At 34.1% G+C, this 21,461-nt stretch overlaps 1 protein-coding gene and 1 long non-coding RNA gene across 3 annotated transcripts in view; one reads left to right on the forward strand and one right to left on the reverse strand.

The window, feature by feature from the left end:
- The window catches only part of LOC140528434 (uncharacterized), a 25,337-nt gene continuing 3,876 nt past the window's right edge, over positions 1–21,461 (forward strand). Inside the window, exons 1-3 of the long non-coding RNA XR_011975187.1 lie at positions 1–243; positions 9,067–9,202; positions 9,432–9,538. This is a non-coding gene — a long non-coding RNA (uncharacterized lncRNA). The remainder of the gene's footprint in view (positions 244–9,066; positions 9,203–9,431; positions 9,539–21,461) is intronic.
- Positions 9,876–21,461, reverse strand: part of FBXO47 (F-box protein 47) — a 23,219-nt gene continuing 11,633 nt past the window's right edge. For both annotated transcript variants that reach the window (XM_072646263.1, XM_072646262.1), the window contains exons 6-12: positions 21,373–21,450; positions 19,947–20,055; positions 16,538–16,714; positions 14,215–14,361; positions 13,421–13,563; positions 10,398–10,557; positions 9,876–10,106 (exon numbers count right to left, since the gene is read on the reverse strand). In XM_072646263.1, coding sequence (XP_072502364.1) covers positions 9,994–10,106; positions 10,398–10,557; positions 13,421–13,563; positions 14,215–14,361; positions 16,538–16,714; positions 19,947–20,055; positions 21,373–21,450 — 927 coding nt within the window. In that variant the 3' untranslated portion in view covers positions 9,876–9,993. The remainder of the gene's footprint in view (positions 10,107–10,397; positions 10,558–13,420; positions 13,564–14,214; positions 14,362–16,537; positions 16,715–19,946; positions 20,056–21,372; positions 21,451–21,461) is intronic.

Genomic DNA, 21,461 nt, shown 5'->3' on the forward strand with positions numbered 1-21,461 from the left:
TTTCATAGTTGATGGGCACCTCCTGCAGGGGAAAGTACGCAAGGTCTGGAGTCAGGAAGACCTGGGTTCAAATGTGGTCTTAGATACTTAGTAGCTGTGTGGTCCTGTGTGACACTTCACCTTTGTTTGTTTGTCTCCTCTATGATAAAATGGGGATCATTATAGCACCTACCTGCTAGGACTGTTTTTAAAGATGAAATGAGACCATATTTGTAAAGCACTTAACATAGTGCCTGGCACACGGTAGGTACTTAAAAATGCTTGTTTCCTTCCTTTTTTCCTTCTTTCCTTTCTTTCTTCTTCCCTCCCTCCTTTCCTGCCTCCTTTCCTTCCCCTCAGTTTCTAGTTCTTTGCTATAACAAAAAGAAATGCTATAAATATTTTTATACATATGGGTCCTATTCTGCTTTCTTTGATCTTTTTGGGGTTAAAGCCTAATAGTTTTCAACTGGGTTGAAGGGTCTGCTATAGTCACTGTAACTTAGTGACTTTCTGGACATGGTTCCAAATTGCTTTCCAGATATGACTGGAACAATTTATAGCACCAATAGCAGTACATTAGTGTGCCTATCTTCCTGTAATTGTCATTTCCCTTTTTGTTATCTTTGCCAATCTGATGGGAGTGAGGTGGAACCTCAGAGCTGTTTTGTTTGCATTTCTTTTATCAGTGATTTGAAGCATTTTTTCATATGGTTGTTGATAGCTTGGATGTCATCCCCTGCCTGTTCATATCTTTAGATGATTTATTTATTGGGGCTATTTTTACTTATTTGATTTAATTCCCCTTGTATCTTGAATATCAGACCTTTATCAGAGAAGTTTGCTAAAAAGATTTTCCCTCACTTAACTCTTTTCTCATTTGATTGATTTTGTGATTTTGATTTTGTGTAAAAACTTTTCAATTTTATGTAATAAAAACTGACCATTTTATCTTGTGATCCTCTCCATACTTTGTTTGGTCAAGAACTTTTCTCTTTCCTATAATTGTGAAAGGTACCTTGGTTCATGCTCCTCTATTTTGATTATGATCCAAACTTTTATTTCTAGGTCGTGTATCAATTTGGAGTTTATTGAAGTATAAGATGTGAGACACAGGTATTAACCTAATTTCTGCCAGATTGCTTTCCAGTTTTCTCTGTAGTGAACCCATTCCACAGTTCAATTTTTCTATTTTTAAACCACTACCAAATAGTTTTGATGATTACTGCTTTGTAGTATAGTTTGATATTTAGTACTTCTAGATCCCCTTTCTTCTCAATGTAAAAAATTATTTACCTTGAAATTCTTGATGTTTTCCTCCTATAGATGAATTTTGTCACAATTTTTTTCTAGTTTTACAAAGTAACTATTTAGTACTTTGATTGGTATAGTATTGAACCTTGTAAATTAATTTAGGTACTATTATAATTTTTATTATGTTGACACATCCCAACCATGAGCAATTAATATATCTTCAATTATTTAAGTGTCTTTGTTTCTGTAATGTGTTTTATAGTTATATTCATATAATTCATGTGTTGGAATATGAATTCCCAAATATCTTATACATTTTGTAGTCATTATGAATGGAGTTTGCATTTCTTCCTGTTGGATGTTGTTGCTAACATGCAGACAGGTTGATAATTTATATATATTTTTTTTATGATCCATTATTTTGGTAAAGTTTCAGTTCATGTTTTAGTTGAAGCTGTAGGATTCTCTTGGTAAATCATATCATTTGCAAAAAGCAATATTTTCATTTTCTCTTTGTGTTTATTTTCTCATTTTTTTCTCCCATCTTATTGGCTGTACCTAGCATTTCTAGAACTATGTCAGATAATAGTGGTCATAATGGACATTCCTTACTTTACTCCTGATCTTATTGGAAAAACCACTAGTGTTTCTCCCTTATAGATAATGAGAGTTCTTAGTTTTAGATAGATACTCTTTACTATATTAAGGAAAGATCCATTTATTCCTATGCTTTAAAAATTTTGAAAATAAATAGGGTGGGCATGATGGCACACTTCTGCTGAAGAGGCTGAAGCTGATGGATGGCTTGAGGTCAGGAGTTCTGAGTTGCAGTAAGGCTACCTCCAATTAGGTGTCGACACTAAGTATGGCATCATTATAGTAAGCCTTTGTAAATTCACCAAGCTGCCTAAGGAGCAGTGATCTTGGCCTGGGTTGAAAAAAATGTAACAGTTCAAAGTTTTTGTGCTAATCTATATTGAATTTGGGCCCTGGAGTGACCTTTGCACTGGCACTGTAAGTGCAATTCACTACAGTAGGTAATTTAGGGAGATCAGGGTTCAAAAAGATAAAAGCAAAACCAATGAAATAAAACAAACCAAACCCAATCCATTAATGAATGGTGCTTTTTGTCAAAAGCTTTTTCTATAATTCTTGATAGAATCATGTAATTTTTATTGTTTTTGTTACTAATATAGGACAAACCTTGCATTCCTATTAGAAATCCAACCTGGTCATTATGTAGCTTCTTTGTCAATAATTTATTCAGTTTTTTGCATCAATATTTATTAGTGATACTGGTCAATCATTTTTCCTCTTTATGTCTTATCTCTTTTAGACATCAAGACCCTATTTGTTTCACAGCAGAAATTTGAAGGATCAATTTTTTTTGTTTGTTTTTACAAGCATTTTATATTATGTTGGAATTAATTGTTGGATTTTCAAAAGAATTAACTTGTAACTCCTTCCAAACCAGGATTTATTTTTTACTTTCATCTATGGTTTGTTCAGTTTCTCTGAGATTGGGTTATTTAAAGTCTTTATTTTTTCTTATGTTAATAGGGAGATTTGAGACTTTTGTTAAGTATTCATACATTTCTTTTATCAGTTTTGTCGGCATGTAATTGAGCAAAATAATTTCTAATAACTTCCTTTATTTCATCTGCAATTGTTGTTAATTTTCCTTTTTGAATTTAGTATTTTGGAACAAAACAAAAGCCAAGCCTTTAACTTGTTTTTATTAACTCCCTCTGTCACCTTTGAAGAAAGTGTGATTCTGAAGCATCACTTATCTCTTCTTCCTTCATTAGAATGTAAGTAGATTATCCTCAGTCTCTTTCAGTTCTTCAAATGTATTTACCTCTCTAGCTTCCCCTCAGCTACTATGTTTGCATCAAAACTTCTATTCCACTTTAGATCTTTAAATCAGGAATGCTTAAAAGACCTGTTAAAGATCCATTTTCTCCACATAGGATTATACTGTCTTACAGGGTGAATTATCTGTAGTTGTAAGCCTTTATCTTTCTTTTCTCTTGCCTTTTGGAGTATCTCAGAGTTCAAAATTTTGACTTCTTTATATGGTTCCTTGATAACCAAACTCTTTACTTCTGCCTGCCTGCAGTATTTTTCCCCTTTGATCTGGAAGCTCTGGATTTTGGTTATGATATTCCTGAATGTTCTCAGTTTGGTATTTCTTCCGGGAGGTTATTATCAATGGATTATTTCTATTTTCACATCGAATTGTATACTCCATTCTAATTTTCAGGTAGTCTATTATGGTTTTGTTCAGTAGTTTCAGTTGGGTCCAACTCTATTTGACCCCATTTAGGGTTTTTTTTTTGGCAAATCTTCTTCTCCCCCTCATTTTACTGAGGAGGAAACTGAGGCTAACAGGGTTAAGAACTTGCTGAGAGTCACACAGCTAGTGTCTGAGGCAGGTCAGGTTTGAACTCAGGAAGATGAATTTTCCTGTCTTCAGGTCTGATGCTGTAGCCACTACAACACCTAGGTAGTCTACTACTTAAGTAAAACTTTCCACCTCTGTCCCAAGCTATTTATGCTCCTTCTCATTTTTTCTTCTATAGTTCTCATTTCACGTATAATTTAATTTTTTTAATCTCTTAAATTTTTTTTTGAAATTGAAATAAAATTTCTTTATTTTTTTCCAGTTATACTTTTGAATCCAGTCAAGCCATTTCCCCTCCTTGAGGTTCTCTTTGTGCTAACTGTGGAGTAATCATCTTCTTTTGAGTTTACCTCTTGGGCATCTCTAGACCCACTATATTTCTTCATTATGCTTGGTGCTTTCTTCTCTCTACTTATATCTACAGCTGCAGGCCTGGTTTAGGATTTTGTACCAGATCCAAAGGTGGATCCCTCTGACTCTCTTGGCTGGAGTAGTCAGGCCTCCTTCTTCCTGTCTCCAATTTCTTGAGTCCCTCTGCTTGTTTCCATATTTCTTGGCAGGTCTGCTTTTAGGGTACTGGCTGGTTTCAGGCTCCACTGACCTCACTGGAGCATCATCCCGGCTGAGTTCTATATGCTTTTGGTGCCGCAACCCTTGCATGTATGCCTGAGAGTGCATCAAGTGATACCCCAGTCAGAAACTTCCATCCTTATTTACCTAAGCTTGAACTGGTTTCCCTGGTAGGACCACTCTCCCAAAACAAAGATGTCTTTTGGGAAGTCCTGGGTCAGAAGAAGTATACCATTGTTTCTCTTTGGTTGTCTTAATCATTATTCAGTCTTGTATCTTTTTTTAGCTCTTTTCTGGAATATAGGTAGAAGAACTGAGCTCTTCTATGATCTTTCATGTCACATCTTAGCCATAAGTTTGACTCTTCTTTCCAATGTTGACTCTAAGTCTCCTCAGCGATACTACAATAATTATAGCAATACTACAACAACTAGTGTATTCAGTGAAAAAAATCAGCCAAACCAGTCACAGTGGGATTTATACAACAGCGTTATTAGTGAGAGGACTAATACCTATTTCATCAACTGATTATTATATTGTTTTTATTTTATTTGTGTTTCGTGGGATATAATATGGCTGGTTATATGTTTGAATTAATTCAGTAACATTCTATTATAACATATAATATATTTGGAATCATGTAGACCAAAAACAGATTGATTTTTAGCCAGATGTGTTATAAAATGCACATATTATAATAGTCAAAGCAAGAAATTCTGTAATATAAAATTTTTGATAAATTCACACTTCAATGTTATAATAATAGTGCATAATAAAACAGAGATAGCCTGATTAGGATAAGAAAAACAAACCATTTTCTTATGTAATTTTAAAAATAATTTTGAAAAAAATTGAAATAATTTTGTGAATAATTTTTTTAAATGGATATTCGTAAAAATGAATATACTATTGTATTAAAATAGCAAGTTTGTTTAGAAAAGAGATTCATTTGTGATAAGGATTACAAAGGGGGGAATAGTCTAAGAAGTAGCACAATGTGTAAGTGGCTGTTGCTAAATTTGAACCAAACAAGAATTCTGCTGCTGAGAGTTTTTAGTGTAATCCTATTTACATGACAATTTCTTGATTTTTAGTAATATGGAACATTTTTAAAAGGTTCACAGAATCAACTTCAAAAGACTCTCAAAATTTAATTTAAATATAAGATGGCTTAGGAAAATTGAGATTACATTTCTCTTAGTGATGCTTAGGCTAAAAAGGGAAGTGGAAAAATGTCTTGGGAAAGTATATACAGTGGATTTATCAAATCTTAAACATTTGCAAGGCCTGGAGTAGACTCTCAAAAGTCTTTCCTTCCCTCTAGTTTAAATATAAACAAGACCCAATTTTTATGTTTTGGGGAAAAACAGTTGACTTCAATTATGGAAAACTTCTCTGCCCCCAAATTAAACAGTTGAGTAGAAAAATTTAGTAGTATTTAAGGCTTTTCTCTAAAGATTGATGATGGAAGGAGGTAGAGTAATGGGAAATTGCAAGTAATATAAAACACTTATCTACTGTTTTAAAACAAACAAAACAAAAAACTTTCCCATAGCAAATAATAACAGATATTTATAGCATATCTAGTTTGGCAACCACTGGAATGTAAATTCTTTGAGAGTATGAAGTGAGAACAGAACAATACAGATTAAAGTAATATTTAACTCAAATTAAATGTTGCTTTACTTTTGTTAAACATGATGGGCAGGTGGCAACTTCTATCACTGGAGGAAATAACCACACAGATTATATAGACCCACTGGAGTATTGAAGTTAAATGTTGTGTGTGTTTGTCCTTCGTTGCTGAAGAAGACCATGCCATCAGAGAAATGATGACATGACTTGCCCTTGACTTTGTTTTGAGTGAGGGAGGGCTGTGCAGGTCACCAGCCTCATTTCTCCTCCAGAGCCATTGAATCCAGTGACCAGATATTCATCAGGATGACTAGAGATGACCCAGGAAGAGGTAACTGGGGTTAAGTGACTTGCCCATGGTCACACAGCTAGTGAGTGCCAAGTGTCTGAGGTGAGATTTGAACTCAGGTCCTCCTGACTCTTGCACTGGTGCTCTATCTACTGCACCACCTAGCTGCTCCAGTTAAATGTTGATTAACAATGCAAATTATTGATGTAGTTACCTGCTTTTATGTCGGTGGATATGTATGTATGAATAAGTGTTATTTAAATGAAAAACATCACTTTTTAACCACAATAGAATTGTAATTGAAACTGATGGAAAGATGAGTTTCCATGGAAACATAAATAAGTTAAACTCCAATGGCTTTAATAAAGTCAAACTTTGAATAAGTTAGTGATACTTTCCAAATTTTCAAATTCACTTTATTAATATGAAATAAATATTTAGCAAATATTAAATATTGATCACTTAAATACATTTTATTATAAATACAAAACTTTTTATAACTATATATAAATATATTTTTTCAGTAATATACATTTAAGAAAGCAGTGATCTTGGAATTCTTCCTATATTAAATATCTTTTTTTCAAAGTCAAAACTCTTGCAAGATACAAACACTTTGCTTTTCTGAAAAAAATTCCAATAACTATTTTTGGTATCAGAGGTATGTTCTGGAGGTTTTTCCTCCAGCTTTCTTAATGAAAAGTACTCAGTATTTCTAGTTATTTCTCTGTCTGAAGAAGCTTATATAATACAAGTATCTTGCAGTTTATCTCTTCATCCTCAATCTTGTTTCAGCTAAGTAGGTGGCATGTGAATATATTCTTATTTCTTCTAGGCTTCACAGCTAACTGATTTGTAGAATTGGTAGTGAAATCATATTTTAGTAAGGTAAATAATAACTAAGCAGGCACCCACCAAATACTTCCTTTTTATACTCACAACCTTTTTTGACAAAGAAATCTGGAAAGATATAACTATACCATTTGTGTGAAGACAAGCTATTCTATACTTTTACTGGCATATAACATGTTTCCAATTATATATATGTCCACATGTACATATCTATATATTATGGTTGTTCAATCCTCAGAAGGAGATGAGAATTCTGGCACTAACTCCTTTGTTATTAACAGAGGAACTGAGAGTATATTAACTACACTGTCAGAAAAGCCAAAACGCATAAAATAAGGTCCCGTTATCTACCCCTCCAAGCACATCATGATCAGCAACTTGACTAGATCAACTTCTAGGTAACAATTTAGCCATTTATGATGAAATTTTGGAGTTAAAATTGTACAAAAAGCAAATGTTATAAGAGATGTTTCATGGGATATGAAGCACTTATCACTAGGTAAAAACTGTAAATTCATTTTCAATGAGTGTTATTACGATTAATGGCATTTTAGAAACTGTTTTCTTGTGTAAGTGACTTTTATCCTATCAACAAGTCACATGTGACTAAGGAAACCAATGAAAGCAAAGGCCAGCAGACATGTATGTCAATCTAATTTATGGGAAAACATGCATGTAATTTTTAGTATTTTCAATATTATTGTTATGCTTTTTAATTATTGTAATTAGTGAAAATTGAGTAACAGCCCTTCTTGCAGGGCATTAATGCTATTTATCACCCCAAATGCCTTTACTTTATAGTAACATATATATTCCTTTAATTTAGCAGTGGCAATTTTTAAAACAATAAAAGGAAACTTTCTTTAAAAGTTTCACTCACAATTTATTCCCAATGACAAATATATAAGCATCACTTCATGTATCCATGAAGTTGGATAGTGCTTGAAGTTGGCCTGGTTGGCCTGAGGAAACTACAAATTTAGTTTCAAATGTTGTTTGGAGTCCTCAAAAATCTTAAAATGTGTCAAATTACTTTTTGTTAGAGGCAGAATGAGGCAAGTTGGCCACAATCAACAGAATATGAATAGAGTTTTTGGTTTTTCCCCAATTCTGGCTGGAGGGTGATATAACATTTCACAGTAAAAAAGTATAACAAAATATAATTTCTTCTCCTTCAGAGCAGCCAACTTGTCAATACAAGTCAATGTAAGATCTGAAATCCAAGCTGGAGTATATTTGACATAAACCTTACTACACTAGTTTTGCAATCTTGAAAACAACCAAATAGCTTTGATAATGTTCAATAATAACTCGAGAAACCTTGATATGCCACATTTCTAGCACTAAGATGCATGATGCTTAGCTTTTTACAGGGAAACAATATGAAAAAGCCTTACTGCTTACATGTAAATAATTACCTTTCATGCTATTATGATCACTATTTAAAGAATAATTTCCCCTTTTCACCCTAAAATTATTCAATAGGATGTATTTTCAACTTAGGTTCAATAATGCTAGTATGTACAAGGCTTTTTATGGATACAACACTATTACAATGAAATGAAAATCATATCACATATTCTGATATCTCCCAACTTTTAATTTTTAGACCTTAGCTGTGAGGGAATTCTTATCAGAAAAAGAACAAAATGCAACCAAAGAAAAGAAGCAAGAACCTTTGTCTTTTGTAGAAAAAGATAAACCAAAGCCTGGGACATAAACTCCCACCATCAAAGGATTTAAAGTTGGACCATTTTTTCTTAAATGCTTTAAAAAGTTCCACCCCAAAATTTTTATCATAGAAATGCAATGTGTTTCTGACCCTCTAAAAGTAAAAATTTTTCAAGATAAATTCTGTTGGAATAGAAACTTCAGTGAAACCCTGCTTTTATGTTATCACAACTAATATTTCTCCACAGTTAATGCTTTTCCTCAGTTTTTTCCGTTTCCTCTCTTATTCATGTACCAAACACAACCAGACATGGCAGAATTTCCCACAATTTGCATTTCCCCATGTACTAGCTCCACTAGCTAGAGCTGTCCTATCTTCAAGTAATTTTCACTTCTTATGTTTACTCTTTAGGGTCCTTTCTGGATTCCCAGGCAAGTCATTTCAAGTGGTTTGGTGAAGGAAGCTGGAGGTTTGGTGAAAGTCAAACCCAGAGTGCCAGATCCTGAAAGAATTACAGCAGGGCACCAACAATTCATCTTTAGTAGAAGTGAGTGATGGAAGGCAGAGCTACAAGGAGATGGATTCCAACATAATTTTAGCCCCATTGGGAACTTTGATTTTTGAAGAGACAGTTGGTTAGGCTGAAATTATCCTAGACCTCTGCTCTTACCAAGTTGCTCTTACTGGGATTTAATTAATTTGGTTGCAGAACTAGACCTCTCTGTGGCTAATTCATCTGTTTCTAACTTCTGATATTTCCAGTTTTCCTTTTTCAGAGACCCTTGAAGTAATTCACTTTCTGAGGATGCGGGAAAAAATCTTATGAAAGAAGCATCACACTAGAAGAAGGAAAAGTTACTTCTGAAGCTTTTCGGGCAGCAAGGTAGGTAATTTCCTTTCTTTTTTATACTTTTCCTCTATTTGCAACATTTATCTCAATCCCTAGCAAAGTATGTGATTCACTTTAAAGAAAAGGAGCAAAATATGTTTTCTTTATTTCTAGATGATCTGCTTTCTGATTCACTTTCTGCAAAAGTGAACAGTGATGTGAATAATATTCTTATTGTGGGTATGTGTTCAGAGAGATAGCAAAAAATGTGAATTTATATTTTAAACAGCCCCAAAATCCATTACAATTCTTCACAAAACATTCTAGGTTCAATTGTATAAATCAGTTGTTGCTAAAACTAGAGTACCTTTTTTTGGCTCTTAGGGCACGGTAGGTAAAAAAAATTACAGACATTATCCTTCATGTGTGAAAAGATGAACATTGAGAAAACGCAGCTGTCTATTAAAGGTTGGATCAATGAGGCACTCTCTAAAATCATGTCTGAGTATTTAGGTGGAGGTACTGTTCATGGTTATATATAAAACTTCCTTATGGAAATTAGCCTGTGCATTCACAAGATGAAACAAATTCAAAAAGCTGCTATCCTCTTCATCTCGGTCTCCTAAACGCCAGAAATGGGATAGAGAGAGTGGGGGGAGGAAGAGAATTAATTTTAAAATATGATTTATTTGAAACACAAGATTTCCAAATTTCCTCTGAATAATTTAACAGAAGACAAGTCAGCAACTTCACTCAAGCAAAAATCAGTTATGATAACCATGAAATCCTGTAATGAAGTACACTGGACTAGGAGTCAAAAAATGTGAGTGCTACTTCTAACCCTCCCCTTTCCTAGTAATGTGCCCTTGGGCATTCTTATTGCAACTTGTATAACGCTTATGTAAGTACTCACCAGACATAACTGACTGCAGCATGTCCATTACAACACGTGCAAATGCATTTTCCACATTCTGCAGGAAGTTATTTCTTTCCGCTTGTGTGCTAAAGACTTTGCAGACTTTTTGCATCATCTTTACTGCCCAGTCCATGCAGTACAGGTCCTTCTCACAGACCTGATTTAGACAAAGATTATTATAAATGTGAGTGCTCTTTGAGTTGGAATTTGGCTCTTCCTTGAATATGGCACTCTGTCTCCTGATACTATGCATTTTCACTGGCTTTTTCCTGTGCTTGGAACTCTTCCTCTTCTCTATGTCCTGGCTTTCTTGGTTTCCTTCAAGAACCAGCTAAAATCCCACCTTTTTGCAAGAAGCCTTTCCTGAACCCCCTTAATGCTAGTTAGTACTTTCCCTCTGTTGATTATCTCCAATTCATACTGAATATATTTTGTTTGTACACACCTGTTTGCACATTGTCTCCCCTATTAGACTGCGCACTCCTTGAGAGCAGGCACTGTTCTTTGATTTTCTTTGTATCCCCAGCACTTACCACAGCACCTCCCTAGCACATTTGTGGACAATTAACAAATGCTTGTTGACTTGACTTGGCACAGGCAATAGTTGTGGTATAGTGGTAAGATAACTGGATTAGGAGTGAGGGGGCTTGGCTTTGCTACTTACTATAAGATGTTAGGAAAGTTACCACATTGTTGAACCTTAGTTTCCTCCCTCTTCATGAAATGGATATAATTATACTGTACTAATTGCCTCAGGGCAGCTAGGTGGTGCAGTATATAGAGTGCCAAACCTGGAGTCAGGAAAACTTGAGCTCAAATTTGTCCTCAGACAGACTAGCTGTGTGAGCCTGGGCAAGTCACTTAACCTTGCTTGCCTCAGTTTCCTCATCTGTAAAATGAGCTGGAGAAAGAAATGACAAACCACTCCAGCATCTTTGTCAAGAAAACCCCAATGGGATCACAAAGGGTTAAATGCAATTGAAACTATCAAACAACAATTACCTCACAGGGTTGTTGGGAAAATCAAATGAGATAATAACATATAAAATAATTTATAAATTGTAAAGTGCTATTTAAATACCAGCTGTCATAAGGATGATTAGGGCTAATAATAATTACAGTTATCTCTTCCACATTGTGGGAGTTAGGGGCATGGTGCTTCTGTGATCTAGACAATTCATGTAAATATTCTGGCCTTCCCTTCATACCAGAAAAGAAGTCTAAATTTTTTTCTTTTTTGTTTATGGGGTGTTTACAGAGCCTACTATAAAATTTAGGTTAAGAATCTGGTCATAGGCTCTATATCATCTGCTGGCCTTCACATGTTATCCATGGCTTCTGCAAAACTCCCTGCCAAATTCCCACTTAATTTCTTATGCCGATCCAAGATAAATTGAAACCATGATGGGGAAAGTCAAAATGTGGAAGATATAAGTGAAAAGGGAATGCCGAACTAGATACAATTACTTTCTATACTATCACTCTTTGACTTTTATAGATACTTTTTACAAGAAAGAATATCATTATTGATTTTTAAAGTGTATAACTGTTGGGTCATAATGTGCTTTGAAAAATATTCAATTTTAGCTATGTAATACTAGAATGAAAGTGCTCTCAAGTCTAATATGGCATTCAAAAGGTACAAATTTAGAAAAAAATGTCTTAAACCATTCATTCACAAATTGTATTCTGTGGAACCTCAGTGTCCTACATGCTGTGATTAGAGATTACATGAGAACATTTTGATGCTAGGGATATTTTTCCATCTGATATATTAATTATGGAATTGTGCTTTATCAAAAATTCTCTTTGACATTTTTGGCAAGACAATAGATATATATTCCAATGATAGTCATACTAGTAGACCCTCCCATCTTCCTTCCTCCAATCCCACCAGCATATATGACTTTTATTAATATTACTGCAAGTCTAAAAATGTTCCACAGCGCAATTAATTTTAGAAACACTGCTAAAAGATATTTAAGTCCCAAGATATTATTACTTAACATAAGAACCATTATACTAAAAGCTATTGATTACTTTTTAAAAAAAATCTAATAATTTTAATATACATATTAGTTTAGAGGTTAATTATACTAATTTAACTATAATATTTATAAGTAATGACTGCATATTTGTAGCTGAAGTTGCTCATAAAGGGGGTAGGTTTTATTCACTAACTCTTCAGATGACCAGTTCCTCATGTGTAACAGATAAACATTATGAAAAACTGGATCAGAATATGGATAACTAATTATTATCAGTCAGACAGCAAGCACTTCCTGAATCTCTCCTACATACAAAACACCATTCTAGGGTCCCAAAAAATAAAAAGACCATCCCTTCCCTCAAAGATTATATAGTCCCTTAGGAGTGATGAAACGTATATATATGTAAATGACTTAAGAATATTAGGAAAGATTGTAGAGAAAGTAAAGATTATAGAGTCATAGAGTTGAGATAGAATACAAATTGAACATATAAATTTTAGAGAAAAGGAGTGCTTAGATTTCAGTGAAGTTAAATAGAAAAGTATTCCTGGAGAAGGTGTTGGGGTTTTTTAAATTAGGTTTTGAAAAAAAAAAGTCACATGGATAGAAAGCACACTAGATTTGTAGTCAGAGAAACAATCTGAATTCTGGTTGTGCTACTAATTATCTGATTGACCTTTGGTGGGTTGGGTAATCGTTCTGGACCTAAGATTTCTTGTCTGTCAAATAAAGGGACTGATGATCACTAAGATCTAGTATTAACTTCAATCTTCCCAAGGTGGATATGAATTGGAAGGTGGAGAGGATAAGGTAGGAAGATATATGAAGCATGTTTCAAAAGATGTTAGTTTATTGTATATATTTTGAAAACATGATATTTTAAGATGTACTTGACATTCTTAGTCTCCCAAAATAATTTATATTTTAAGTATACTTCAGTTACATAGGGAGAATGATCCATCAGGTTTTTAGGTGGTGGTGAATATAGTGTTAGTCTGGGTACTAGAAGAGACTTTGTTCTGTACTTACCAAAGCCAAAAAGACTATCATTCGTGCCAGTTCACTGGCCCGTCCATTCACAGCTTTGCTAGCCATGAAGGTGAAACATATGTTGTTCCCACTCAGGATAAGGAGACGTGCATTATTCTCCAGAAGCCATTCTCGGGGAACCACTTTTGTTATAGAAAGAAAAATTACTTAATGAGAAATGTCTAATGGTGGCAGTAATCATTATTAAACACATATATTACATAATTCTTTGAGGAGAAAATAAATACTAAGAGAATAACTCAGAAAAATACTTTAGCTTTTCAGTTATAATATCCAGCCAGAATAAAAACGTTAATGTCATGCAGCTACCCCAAACATACTAGTAATATGTTTATTTTAACTTTTTGACTCATATATTACAAGGTAGGATGGTATGAACCTGTGTATGATACCTTTCTTTAGGACTGTACAGGGGTCAGAAACTACTCTTCCCTTCCCTAGAGGAGTGACAAGTAGAGAGTTTTCTGTATCCTTAGACAGTAATCCCCTGCTGGGATGGAATTTGAAGTCTGGTATGATTAATTTACTATGGTTCAACAAAGAATCTATAAATTATATATGCATATATATAATTGTGTAGCTGGTATTTGGACTGTTGTATCCATTCTCTTCAACTTTAAAATTAAGCTCCCTAAATTTACTACTAACAAAATATTTGAGTATTATGATTTAGAATAGGAAATTTATTCCCTGTAGAAACTGCCTTCTGTTTAATACTTGTGCTCTGATAACAGCATTCTCAGTAATCAATAATGGTAAACATACAGTTTTACCTGATAGTTCATCTACAAGGCTGATTACATCATCTGCTGTCCACTCTTTAGTATCAGTGTCATACAGTAATTTAATGGCATCAGCTAAGCCTTTTAGACTGGTTTCATCTGTAGGTCCGTCTGTCATTTTCTGCCAAACCACCTGTCCTGAATAATTGGAACAAGTAAAATGTGATATAGTTTCTTTGAGAGGCAGATGGTTTTAGTAGTTTAAAATAAATGGATTAGAAAATGAAATCTCATTATTTAAGCACATTATACTTATTTGAACTTTCATAATGGGAGATCAGTTTAGATTGCAATATAACTTTAAAATGTTTCTTATTAGAATGAGGAAACATATTAACAGCATTTAAAGGAACTAAAAGAAAGGTTGTTTTAGTAAGCAAAGTAATGCTTTCAGTATAATGATAATGCTACTGACATACCACAAACAGGAATGTAGAAAAATAGGATTTTTGAAACTTTATTGAATTTTTTATCAAACAAATATTAAACACTAATTTATACTAAGAATATGCTTATCCTTGGTCCTTTATAAATCAGAACATACAAATCATGTCAATTTAAAAATTATCTGCTTATGGGAGGGAAAAAGTACAAATGGGTACACATACATCACAATATACTAAAAAAATTTATATTTTAATTGCTCTTTTGAACTACTGGTTGCATTATTTTCTTTTAATTACCTAGACAACAAAGAATTGACTGAATATTGAAAAATGGATAGCACCTTTTTAATTAAAAAATTGGAGATAATGGAAATAAATTTGATAATGAACTACAGCAGAACAGTTTCCATCTTTGAAACTTAAAGTTAATATAAGCTAATATAAAAAAATTCTGGGAAAAATGGAAGCTGTGTGGAAGAAATTAGGCATATATAGACTAAACCTCTTACACTAAATACTAAGAATAACTCCAGATGGATACATAACTTAGGTACAGATAATGACATCACAAACAAATTAGGAGAGCAAGGAAGAAATTACCTTTCAGATCTATGGAGAGGAGAAGGGTTTATGACCAAACAAGGAAAAGAATGAATCACAAAAGATAGACTAGACATTTTTTATTATGTAAAATTAAAAAACTTTTGTACCAACAAAATCAGTCAAAATTAAAGGGGAAACATAATAGGGGAAAAATCTTTTCAGGAAATTTCTCTAATAAAGGTTTCATATCCAAGATACATAAGGAATGGATTCAAAGTTATAAGAACAAGAACTATTCTCCAACAGTTAAATCATCAAAGGATATAAACTGGCAGTTTTCAAAGAACAAAATCCAAGCTATGAACAACCATATGAAAATTTCTCCAAATCATTAATAATTAGGGAAATGTCAATTAAATAAACTCTGAGTTCTACTTCACACACATGAGACTGGTGAAAATGACAAATGTTAGAGGGGCTATGGGAAAGCAGGCACACTAATACCTTGTTGTAGAGCTAGCAGTTAGAGCTGTGCCCTTAAAGTCACCAAACTTTGACCTAGCAATACTACTAGTAGGTCTATACTGCAAAGAGATCAAAGAAAGAGGAAAAAGATTCATATGTACAAAATATATATAGTGGCTCTTGATAGTAGCAAAAATTAGAAACTAAAAGGGAGCCCACCCATTGGGGAATACATAAATGAATTATAGTATGTGAATGTAAAAGATTAGTACTACACCATTAGAAATTATGAAATGGAAAGTTTCAGAGAAAACTAGAAAAATCACTATGAATGATGCAGAGTGAAGTGAGCAGATGAAGCTGAAAAATTTATATAATTGCAAAAAAAAAAAATCAACTTTGAAAAACTTTAGAACTCTTATCTATGCAACAGCAAACTATGATTCCAAAAGACCAAAGATGAAGCATACACCAATCACTTTCTGCCATAAAGGTGATAGACTTGAAATGCAGAATGAGACATTCATTTTTGGACACTGCCAATATGGGAATTTGTTTTCCTGGACTGTGCATATTTATTATGAGAGTTTTTATTTTTATGGTTCAAATTTTTTGGGGGGGGAGCAATAGGATGGAAGGTAAATACTTATAAAAAAATAAAATTAAAATTAAGTAAAGAAAAAAAAGGAAACTGTGGAGAGGTAGATTTAGGTTTAATATAAGGAAATACTTCCTAAGAGTTACACTGACACAAAATAAATGGGTTACCCCAGGGAATACTGTGTTCCTCCTCACTAAGGGTCCACAAATATACCTGTATAATCATGAAATATACCATGATTACCAAATAGGTATAACAAAACTATATTTCCCCTTTAAAATAAACAGAAATGTGGCTTTACTGAAAAATAAGTGCTTACCATCCTGAGATGATATTGGTCCAAAGATTATATAGAGCAGTCGTGCCTGATTCACCATTGGCCATGGTTTTAGTATTCGAGTCAACCAAAACGCAGAGTCACTTCGTTGTATCCAGTGATCTAATAGGACATTCCGACAGAATAGTCTAATCCTTAATTCCAATTTTCGGGCACTTCCTAAGAAAGAAATTAGATAAATCTACCTTCAAAAAATTTCTAGAAAATCAGAAGCAAGGCAATACCCACAGTGATTATACAGAAATTCTAAATGTATTATCAGGTCAGAACCTCTAGTAAAATCCAACTTTGAAGCCCATTGTATTGTGGAGATTCTTACACTCTGCCACTAAAATACAAGTTTTGGCAGGTCTTACAAAATTACAAAGGTTTCAAGTACAGGCCTGATGATGTATGTGAGCTGTCCAAGAATAGGCTAAATTAATCATCAGAAAATTGTCTAGCAAATGATGCCTTTTTTTTTTTTAGTGACAGAAACTTACAGATTCTCCACTTTGGTGTAGAGAGATTGCAATCTACATTGATAGAGTAAAACCATCAATAAAATAACAGATCATTCAAGAGCTGAAATCTCTAAACAAGAAGTAATCTAGGAGTCTTCTCTTAAACGGCCCCAAGTTTTAGTTTTGCTAATCTGCTCATCGTTATTGCCCTGTTCTATACGCTAAAATTAGGAGCATGACTAATGAAAAGACAGAACAATTTGGTCAGAACTTCATGAGATTTCTAATTTTTAAAAAAATGAGTACTTAGAGAAATGTGGAAGGCATGTATCACATCATTAATCAATACAGAATAAAAGGTTTCTACCAGTCTTAGACAACAAAGCTCTGGATCATCAAACCCCCTAAGCGAGTTCCACACTCTCTCAATCCCTAACTTTACAGAACACTGTGGAAGTCACACAGTTGTGAATGCTGGATTCACTATGTAAACTGATGTTATCTGATCCTAACTGTGGCTCCATTGCTGCATTGCAGTCTTTTATTCTTTTTTTGATTCTTCCTCTCTTCCACTTCTGTTGGTGACTGCTTCAAACCTTATTCTCTGTCTCTAAGCCTCCTGTGACTCCCTACCTGCTCTTCCCTCCCCCAGCAAATAAGTCTGTCTATTTTGCTAAGAAAATTGAAATAATCAATTATGCACTCCCTCATTTCCCCTAACTCATATCTCAAAAACCTTCCCAAATCTTTACTTTTCCTTTCTTCCTGCTCCAATCATCACAGAAGACCTTTCTTGTCAGTTAGCTCCATTACCTGATTCTGTGGCCTGGGTCCTAGATCCCATATCCTGCTCTCTTCTCTAGGAGTTAATTATGTCCCCACCCATAATTCTCTTATCTTCAATCTCTCTCTATCTATTGACTCCTTTCACTGCCTTCAAATTTGCCAACATCTACCCCAAGGGTGGGGAACCGGTGGCCTTGAGGCCACACAAGGCCTTCTAGGTCCTTCTAGGTTCTTTCGACTGAGTTCAGGTTTACAGAACAAATCCGTTTTGTTCTGTAAATAAATTCGAATTTGTTCTGTGAAGTTTGGATTCAGTCAAAGGGCCTCATTTGAGGACCTAGAGGGCCACGTGTGGCCTTGAGGCTGCAGGTTCCTCACCCCTGATCTACCCCATTTTCAAAAACCTTTCCTAAAACCTATAATTCCCTCAAGATATCATCCTAGCTATCTCCCTTTCACTGTCAAACTCCTGGAGAGATTTGTCTAGACCCTCTGCCTCCCCTTCCTCAACCCCTCCCACCCCACTTCTCAAACCTGTGCAGTCTAGCTTCCAGCCCCATCCATCATTCTACTCAAACTGCTATTTCTAATTACCAGTAACCTCACAGCCCCTCAGCCTCCTGGACTTCTCTCTTGCTTCTTCACTTACCTGTCTTACCATTCTTTTTCCAGTTTCCTTCCTGGTTTAACATCTATCTCTCACCCTCTAAACGTGAGTCAAGGTTCAGTCCTAATTTTGTCTCATTCTCCCTCAGTGATATGACCAACTTTCATGGATTCAATTGTCATCTCTCTGCAGATGTATCCCAAATCTATAACATCCTAATCCTAATATCTTTTCTGAATTCCACTTCTCCAATTTCTGCTCCCCGATGGATATCTCTACTTAGGTACCTGACTGGCATCTCAAATTCCACGACCAATATAGATATCTTCCCCACCTATACCTACTTCCTACTTTCAACTTTATTTTTGTTGATGATACTACCACATTCTCTGAGGCACTCAGATTCACAATTTTGGAGTTATCCATGGCTCTCCCTTTCCCCTTTCTCTTTTATCTACTCAGTTGCCGGAGTCCTGTCAATTCTAACTCCACAACATATCTTGTATCTATCATTTTGTCCCACTTACTCAGCCACTACTTTATCTCAACCCCTCATCACCTCTCACTGGGATTATTATAATAGCCTCCTAATTTCTTCCTGTTTCCAGTCTTTTCCCTTTCTAATTGATTCTCCACACAATTACCAAAATAATCTTCATCTTGGGTAATAATTTCATTTTTCTGTATTTTTCTGGTGTCTTCCTGTTGCCTTTAGGATTAAACACAATCTTCTAAATTCAGTATTAAAATACCTCCACAGTTTGATTCTAGCCAAATTTCATTATTACTCCTTCAACTTTATACACTCTATGTTCTAGACAAATTGGTCTACTAGGTGTTCCTTACAACTCAACACTTCTATTTCTTCCCATTCACATAACTTGTCCTCTAGTCCTGAAAGGCAATCCCCCATTTTTATCTTTCCTAGTCATTATATTCCTTCAAAGTTCTACTCAGTCTTCTCCAATATTCCCAGTTTTTAGTACTCTCTCTCCCTTCACATTTTATTCACTAATCTATGTACATGTTATATTGCGTCATTGGTCTTTGTATTCCTCATACCACCCAGCAAACCATCCTGCACAAAGTAGACACTTAATATTTGTTGAACTAAACTGAATCAAAAAGGTTGTGACCAAATTACTGTCTAAACTGACTACGTTTCCTTTTTAATCAATCAATATATTTATGGAAAAGCTACCATATTGTAGGTGCTATGGGGAAATACAATCAAGTATAAACTACAGTTCCTACCCTCAAGGAACTTATAATTTCATTGGACTACTTATTCTTTCATGTGTATAAATGCCTCATCTAACAAGACAAGGCAGAATATGATGAATAATAAATGTGACATAAATGGGGCATTAAGATAGGAATCTATAAGTAACGTTCAGGGGACAATTAAAAGATCAGTCTGTAGCAGATAAAAGTGGTGTTTAAAATTAAGTTTTTCAATATTGTGATGGGCTCCTGAATCTGCTTTTGAATCTTGGTCTCTATTTCTTTTTTTTTTCCCTTTTAAAAATACACTACCTGAATATCACATCTTTACCTGGTTTACTGCAAACAACTGTCTGCACCTTGCGGGGTAGATTAGTCAATTCACATAGGAAGTTATAAACACGATGGCACTCCAACTCATCCCAACCTGCTGTTAGGGTCTAAAGATAACAAAATAAAGGAAACATTGCAGGTATGCAGGCCATCAAATTGAAGTTCAGGTCACTTTTGCTTTTTATAAAGATGATTTGTAGCATATTTTGTCCGTTATGGATTTTCCATATATACAGGAAATAATTTTTATAAACAATATCTTAAGATGCTCCAAATCTAAATTCCTTTCTTTTGTTGAGAAAGGCAATAACTTTTCAATGGACTTTCTAAATGACACCTGAAGCTCTTCTACATACAGTTTATTATTTTATTGCATGCATTGTGACTTGAACTTTGACACCTGAACTGATACCTGAACTGTGACAGTAGCATATTGAGCAAAATTTGATTCTTTAACAAGGCCTACTTTTTTTTTTTTTAACAAGATTTCAGGAACATTGATTTAGAGATTTCCCTCAGATTTATACTGTGGTACTTAGTTTTAGAATTATTAACAGAGATCGTAGTGGAAAAACAAACAAAAACCTATCATTTACCAATAGTTAAAAATATTATAAATATTAGCATTCATTTATGACATTTAGATGTATAAGCAGTGGAAGAGTTTATTACAATTAAAATTTATAATTATCTATTAGGAAAAATAGCAGAGCTAAGTCAGACATCTAATAAAAAGAAATTAAAAACAAAAAGGTAATTAGGTACATAAATACTTCACTAGAATAATTCAATTGAATGTCTGCCTTTTAAAAATGTCTTCTTTAAGTTATTTAGAATTGATTCCAATAGATTCATATATAAAAGTGTTTCAGCTTTTTAAAAAGAAGGTATCCCTAAATATAGTTTCAGAATTTATCAGTCTTTACCTTTCTGGTTTATAAAATTACCCATGTTATAATTTGTTATTGAAATGATAGTTTCAATAACAAAAGCAACGATTTCTGAGAGTACAGACACGCCAGTGCTTGCAAGTCCTTGAGCTCATTAGACGTACTGTATGTTTAGGATCACTGTATATCATCACTTTTGGTGAAGCAACTTTATCAAGGGCAGCTAGTGATTTGTAGGAACAATATGACAAATGGGCAACTGATCAAAGACATTAGAGTTTCACAGCGTTAAGTTAGGGATTTAGTAAAATGTATTAATGATTACAAAATAGTGTTGGTCCGAGCAATGTAGTTAGGTCATGTGTGAGATATGCTGCCTATAACGGAAAAATATAGTCAAAGGTTCAATTATTTATTGTTGTTTTCACAGTTATTTCAACCTCTATTACTTGGTCATAGGACACATTTCTACATTCTATTTACTACTAACTAATAAAAAATGCTTTTTCTCTTTTGCTTAAAAAGGTACCGTACCTGTAAAAACATTCCATAACATGGCAATCCTAAACACTGCATAGGAATTCCACAACCACTGAATTTAAAACATGAAACCTATAAAGAGA

This window comes from Notamacropus eugenii, chromosome 2 (genome assembly GCF_028372415.1).
Source record: "Notamacropus eugenii isolate mMacEug1 chromosome 2, mMacEug1.pri_v2, whole genome shotgun sequence".
Taxonomy (NCBI): domain Eukaryota; kingdom Metazoa; phylum Chordata; class Mammalia; order Diprotodontia; family Macropodidae; genus Notamacropus; species Notamacropus eugenii.